This window comes from Lygodium microphyllum, chromosome 15 (genome assembly GCF_053477565.2).
Source record: "Lygodium microphyllum isolate KBCC chromosome 15, Lygodium_microphyllum_v1.1.10, whole genome shotgun sequence".
NCBI lineage: Eukaryota > Viridiplantae > Streptophyta > Polypodiopsida > Schizaeales > Lygodiaceae > Lygodium > Lygodium microphyllum.
Genome location: NC_141149.1, coordinates 140839702 through 140846549, shown reverse-complemented (window position 1 = coordinate 140846549; position 6848 = coordinate 140839702). Strand labels below are relative to the sequence as shown.

At 42.8% G+C, this 6848-nt stretch overlaps 1 protein-coding gene across 1 annotated transcript; it reads right to left on the bottom strand.

Annotated features, from left to right (window-relative positions):
• Window positions 1-1325: 1325 nt before the first annotated feature.
• LOC148025144 (RNA demethylase ALKBH10B-like) lies at window positions 1326-5831 on the bottom strand. Its single transcript, XM_087694885.1, has 9 exons — window positions 5726-5831; window positions 4888-5451; window positions 3811-3935; window positions 3572-3686; window positions 3300-3386; window positions 3027-3145; window positions 2778-2935; window positions 1610-2622; window positions 1326-1565 (listed from the first exon to the last, which is right to left on the bottom strand). Exons 2-8 carry the CDS (start codon window positions 5438-5440, stop codon window positions 1833-1835), a joined length of 1947 nt encoding a protein of 648 aa, XP_087551011.1. The 5' UTR covers window positions 5441-5451; window positions 5726-5831; the 3' UTR covers window positions 1326-1565; window positions 1610-1832.
• Between the last annotated feature and the right edge of the window lie 1017 nt (window positions 5832-6848).

Genomic DNA, 6848 nt, shown 5'->3' with positions numbered 1-6848 from the left:
AGTGGGGTCACATGTAAACGTGCCAAACCTTTTAGATATCAAATAAGTTGAGTTTATGTAGTGTGATGCCTCTTTTCCTTCTTACTAAATTTATAGTCACCTTTACCTTGAAATGCACCTTTACTAAATTTATAATGACCTTTACTTTGAAACTTAAGTAACCTTCGCTTTGAAATGCAAGTAACCTTCACTTTGAAATCCAAGTATACCCTATAAGTGTGGCAGCACTCATATGCCAAAGGGCAAGATAAGGATATCAGATTGGCGACCGGCCCACAAGACCCCTAAATTAAGCTGTTGCCCGCTAGACCCCGGCTCTGGGATGACGCCTTCCCCTATCGTTGTCGTACACAATGTATGTGGAAGATCCGCACTGTGCTGTCAGTAAGAAGAGACTATCGTTCTCACGGGCATGTTCGGTTTGGAGGATTACATTCTTAACAATTCAAGAGCATGGCCATCGCCCACTCAGGAGTTAGGGCATTCTCCCTCTGTGGTTGGTTTTATAGAGTAGCCATGTTGTTTTGACTAGTGCTACATGCGCTTTGCATTGCATCTTTGTGTAGTAGTATGTCAGCAGACCAGTTATGTTGTCCTCACATTCCTGACAACGTTCTGGAGTGGAATGAGACAGAGTACATTGTGCAGACAAAACATATCACTCGTACTAAAATCTTCACCATTACTTGTGTAGTTTCCTGCATCCGGCAAAACTAGCATTTTTTTACTGTGAAGATGATTGATATTGTAAATTTTATTAGCCTGATGATTCCTTCGCATCACATGGGTGAGATACTTTTAGATTTGGATGCAATACGGTTCTTTCTTTCAGTAGCAACCACTGCTCCAGATCGAGAGTGTATGTTGTACAGACTTAAGAGGTTGTATGTTACATGGTTTTTTGAGGACTTTCTCAATCAGAGTGAAGCGTCAGGCATCGAGCCTGTCACCGTGAACATGGTTTCGCATTGTAAGCTTAATGCCTTGTGCTGACTCAGGGCCAAGAGCGGCCAGCTAGCATGAAATGCACAATATCGATATCCTGGGTTTCTGTGTGACTTGAACATGATATTCAACTCATCGGCTTAGTGCTTTGTGTTAGTCAGGGCAGCTAGCATATAATGCAAAATATCAATAGCTTTCAGTGTATATTTTTCAAGTTGTAGGCTTAGTAGCTACCGTTGAGTGCCAAGAGCGGCACAGAATGCACAATATCGATAGCCTGGACACCTACCAGTCTTGCATCATGCAACCCAATCGATTAATCATCAATTACTTGTGCCATTCGCCACACACATGTACATAGAGATGAAAGAGAGGAACTCTTATGGAGAAAAGCACACTTTGTCCTCAAAATAGAAGACTCCACAGAAAAGGTTTTCTATTCATTTTTTTGGGGGGTATTCATCGGATAAAATGTGGATCAAGCCAGCTCCAGTAAAAGTACACCATGTTTGAAAAGAATAAATGGACTGCCGGCTAAGGAGTGTGCCACTTCTCAATGGCCAATTAGGATGACCATTTCAATGAATCATCATATCACCTTCAATGACCTAGTGAACTACCTACCATCCATCCCTTTTAACCGATCCATGACCTAGTGAACTACCTACCATCCATCCCTTTTAACCGATCCATTTGTTTCGTCTTGACCCAGTAGATCACTCGCCTTAAAATGTTCACATGGTCCACAACCAGGCACACATGTGAACATGAGAAAGGGATCATAAAATCTGAAGCCTGACTCTGCAGATGCCTTGCACAGTACAAACTGTGTCTGTGGTACACCAGACAGACATTGTTCTGCTTCTCAACTAACTAGAGAATGGGTTCTAAATTGCTCCCACTTCTTTATCCACCATATTATCAATGTCAGGAATGATATCCTTTTCTGAAGCCTTCTGAGGTGTCGGTAGGACCATTGAAATTGGATTACCTTTAGACTTAGTGTGATTACCAAGTTGGGTTGCATGTCTCGGTGGACGTCGAGCCTGTGCAGGTCGACGGACTTCAGTGGCTATATGCCTTTTAAAAGAATTGCTCTTGGCAGAGAAAGGTGACAACACAAGAACTCCAGACTGCCACCTGGGAACAGCAACTGCATCCCTAGCTGGGAAAAACACTCCTGTCCCATTATGAGACATTTTGGAAGCTGGAACACTTGGCCATCCTTGGGCCATCACCGAGATTGGACTGAAGGTTTCTAATTGGCCTGTAAAGGTAGGACTGACGGGTTGAATGGTAGGCATTAACTGTTGAGGTACCAAATTATGCATTTGTGGTAAGAAGTGCAGAGATGAGAGCTGTATCACTTCCACATTTGGATGGAAATCAGGTTGTTTGTGCATCTCATTGCCTGTGGAATTGGAAGACAACACAGGGATGCCGTTCCCATGCCAACTTAGTGCTGCTGCCAAAGGCTTTTTTTTACCTCTAGTTTGTGATGTATGTTCAGGTCCTTCAACTTTTGGCATAACAGCATTCTGAGGCCCATCCTCATCCTTGAGGGCTGCAACCACTTTAAGCCCCATGCCAAATGTGACAAACATCCTCCTGCTAGTTGAAGCACGCACTGCTCTCTTGTGAAGACATTCATGATTTTCTCTTAGAAGTAAAAGCGTCCTATAGCAAAAGAATCACAATTAGCTTTGAAGTATTCAGATGCATTCAACTGCTGTTAATGATTGTATTCTTGTCACATCCAACAGTTACTTCACAAACTACAAAGCTTATGTGACAGAATCAGGTAGGCTCCTCTGCTAAGGAAAGAGGTGTACCCAGCAGGTAGGTCTATTTGTATAGGGCCTTGATACTCCCCATGGTGGTGCACAGATATGGTGTGACCTAAAACCATTTTGCAGTCTCCAGTCAGAGACAATATGCATAAAAAATTTTGATCAAGCCATTTGTCGGTTTCTGAGACTTCACAATACCCCTATCAAAGAGCATCACCATATCCAAGTTAAGCAAGTTATATTATAATTAGTATTCTCATTCGACAAGATTTTTTTGAGGAGTTCAATAACCTTGTCAAAAATATTAATGATGCATGAATCAGGCCTCATGGTTGCTGGAAAAATATCCTTTTTTGTGATGTATTCAATCAATGACTCCAAAAACTTTGGCATGATAGGCTGCACTGTTTCTGAAACAGTAAGAAGCTATATTAAAACACAGACTAGCACAACACAGTAATGAGATCAAACAGAAGAGCCAACCACTACAGAATCTCTGTATGATGTCAGATGGAAAATAGCATCAAAAAGGGGTCTTTGATCAAGAAGAAGTCCAACCCTTACCATCTTCTTGCCTGAACTGTGACATGGCACGGAAACAAAGGGTTTCTTTTACTCCAGAAGGGCCCTCCTGGGTGGAGAAAGCACTCCCTGCAATTCATAGACTTCAGAGCCCAGCCAGACCAAATGTAATTCTAAGTGGCCAAGGATCTATTTAACTTTACACCAGTTTCTGCAATGTCAGCTCATTGGACCGTGTAGCTTATATATGGTTGCCTAGAATTAGGAATCTCAAAACTGAATCAGAAAAATTCAGTCAGATCAGCTTTTCTGACCTAGTTCTCCTTGCTTGCCCATGATGCGGAGCATATCTATAAGTTCCACAGCTTTGCTTGTTTGTGTAGGACTCAAAATGTCCTCGTATAGTTCAATCCCTTCACCAGTGTTTACCTGTACAGTTTGATGAGGCACCACAAACCCACAGGATACCTGTGCTATTAGGATACAGCATTCTCAAAGAGTTGCTGTGACATTAATCAGCACATGTTTTTGAGAAAACAAAGCACTGGCTCACCATTTTCCCATTTACAGTTTCAGAACAATCGAAGTGCTTCGATTTCTTGACCAGAGTAGAAGGGTCATCCTCCTCATTTGATGGAAAGCTGATGTCCATAGTGAATAAGCTTGTAGTACTCCCATCTAGCAAACATGAAAAGAAACTGAAACGTTTTATTTTGCTAAGGCACTAGAAACATGTACAATCGTAATGACAGAATCAAACATGTGAAATGGCATCATCAGCTTGCTTTTTGAGAGAGAGAATTCTCTAAAGAATTCAGGGCATCATGTGAATTATCAATTGGCAGCAATGATTATAATGCAACCAAGGAGACAACATCAACTTGATTCATTCAGGATGACACCAGCATGAATCACACGGAGTAATATATTATATGTGCTAGTGGTTACACTTGCTGTTCCACTTGATAAGTATCTGTGAAATCATCTGGATAAAAAGGTCATGAGACACATGGGCCAACAGTTTGGTTTGCTAAAAGAAGGGATTCTACCTGGATCGCTTGGTAAAGTTTTGGATACAAGTGTACTTCAGATTTATTGCTCTATATGTGAGCAGCATTGCTGCGTGTTTTGATGTAAAATAGTTCACTATTCAATGTTTCCAGAATCCCAGCTATTTGGTTCAAAAATCCTATTCATGGCCCTGATACATTTTGATGTAAAAAAGTTCCCTGTTTAGTGTTTCAAAAAGTCCTAGCTATTTTGCTTACAATCCTGTCCATGGTACTGTGATTTGCTAACAGAGGATGTCATCTTACCATGAGACACGTCACAAGGAATGCACACATGATCAACCTTCCTGTGTGAGTATCGTTAAACCCATATACAGACACAAAAGCTCCACGAGCACATTAGCTTAATTTTTCCAGATAAGCACAAGAATAGAACTAGTTAAAGAACATAAGCAATCTGAAGCAAATCTAATAGCGACAACCTTTGTAATCACACCACCAAGCTTCTAATCAAAAGAAGTTTGCTTTGATGTGTCCCGGTCAAACAAGTTGGTGAAGTTTTGGCAGAATCTTCCAAGTAAGAATACCATTGCATATAGATAATTGTGGACTATGCTCACCTGCGTCAGTGGATTGCTCAATCGAGCATGCCGGCAGGAATTTGTTTTGGGGCACCTGATGAGGCTGAGGTTGCTGAATCGCTGATGACATGTCAGCCTCTTGTTTCATATCTGGATCTTTGGTAGTGTTTGCAGAGTGTGCCTGCAATTCAGAATTTGGCACTGTGGCTATGGTACATGGTGCAATTTTTTTGGAGTGAGCTTGAGGCTGCTTCCTCCAAGCAACTTGCTGAAGAGAATTCACCACCTCTGCCACAGAGAAAAACTGCTGCATGTACAGCAACGGTGTCCAGTTATGGCGGCGCTTATGTAGGCTGCTCCAGACGATATCGTACTCTCCGTCCTCACTGATATGCTGGAGGTGGTGACAGAGTGTGTCAATGATGGCGTTGGCGGCCGCAAATTCCCCCTTGAGCCAGGCGATGAATCCATCTCTGTGATCAGGGACCCAATGCTGCCTGGATTGGGCTGATGGCTGCATTGTGATGTCCATCTCCTTGGGCAAAACTCCGAGGGCGTGCTGGCTGGACATGGTGCCAGAGACCACAGCCATGAGAGACCTATCTGGCAAGAAAAAAAAGGAAAAGAAAAAGTGGGCTGTCGAGGGTCAGTGCTGCCCTTTATCCTGCAACCATGAGAGGGGGGGGAAAAACAGTGCGACTCAATAAGCAAGATCAGGGCAAATTGCGAGATGCAACGCAGGGGTGGTGCTGATGAGGAGGGAAATCTATACTAATAGTGAATCAAAGGATCGCCGGGGGGGGGGGGGGGGGGAAGGATTGGAAATAGAGAAACAAGCCTGGAACTCTTGGAAATGCAGATGGTAAGACGTGCTTACCTAGGCAGTCGGACGAGCGAGAGAGAGAGAGAGAGAGAGAGAGAGAGAGAGAGAGAGTGTGTGTGTGTGTGTGTGTGTGTGTGTGGCAATTGTGCTCGTGTAGAAGCTCTGGTCGTGTGAGGCCTTTTGTAGGTACTGGCAGTTTACGAGAGAGAGAGAGAGAGAGAGAGAGCGCTCACTTCTGCTGAACATAGAGAAGAGTGGAAAAGGCGAGAGTCCTTTTTTACAATACGTCGACAGCAGCGAACGGGCGAGCATTGTGGGCTGGTGGGTCCCACGCAAAACACGCCGCCCCCCCGCCCGCCCAAAACGACATGCGTCACGAGCATGTGCCTTTGGCTCATTATTATTCCACCCCACCCATTGAAAACGCTTTGTGTACACCTCCCTCGAGGCTCCCCACTCGGAAAATTGGAGGGCTTTTCCTTTGCCATTCCTTTTACCTGAACTGCAGCATACCCATCACACTCTCTAAGGTTGCAAAAAAAACCAATGTTTAATGTGAAATGACTCATAAATTTTCCAAAAGAAAACCTTCAAAAAAATTTAAACCCTAAAATTACCAACTTCTTCAGATACAGATATTAAATGCTAATTCCTCCCACATATGCAAGCAAACATCTTTTTATTTGCCACCAAAAATACTTCTATGAACATGAAAGAAATGAATGGATACATTATGTATTTGGATACAAAAAGCTCATTGGGCCACATTGCTCAAGATGCTAGCCAAAGCCATGTCACTTAATTTACTACTCTTACAAGCCAAGGTCCAAAACCATTTGATGCCCTCAAAAACTCTTTGCAAGCGTGTGTCCTAGATTTCTTGAAGAGCAAAGCTCTTGACTGACTAAGATTCAAACTCCTCACAAGGATTGGTAAAACTAGTCGGCCCAAACATGCACATTTCCATTCCTTTATCTCTATCTAGTCTATCCTAAGCACTCAAATGCCAAAAGCAAGACATAACCCTTCTCTAGATTCCATCAACTTTGCACCCATTCCAAAAACAAACGTTTGATGGTCTCTTCTTCCCCAAATGTATGTCTTCCATCTTTGGTCAATTATTACTACTCCCATAATGACCCTTAATATGAAAACCTTTCTTCAATAGAAGCATTAA

Bases quoted from the DNA above. Each gene is read 5' to 3' on its own strand.
- LOC148025144 (XM_087694885.1), bottom strand. From the start codon at position 5,440: ATGGCTGTGGTCTCTGGCACCATGTCCAGCCAGCACGCCCTCGGAGTT. The intron at 3,936-4,887 runs GTGAGCATAGTC...CATGTTTGCTAG, and splicing joins TGAGCAATCCACTGACGCAG to ATGGGAGTACTACAAGCTTA. The intron at 3,146-3,299 runs GTAAGGGTTGGA...TTACTGTTTCAG, and splicing joins ACAGTTCAGGCAAGAAGATG to AAACAGTGCAGCCTATCATG.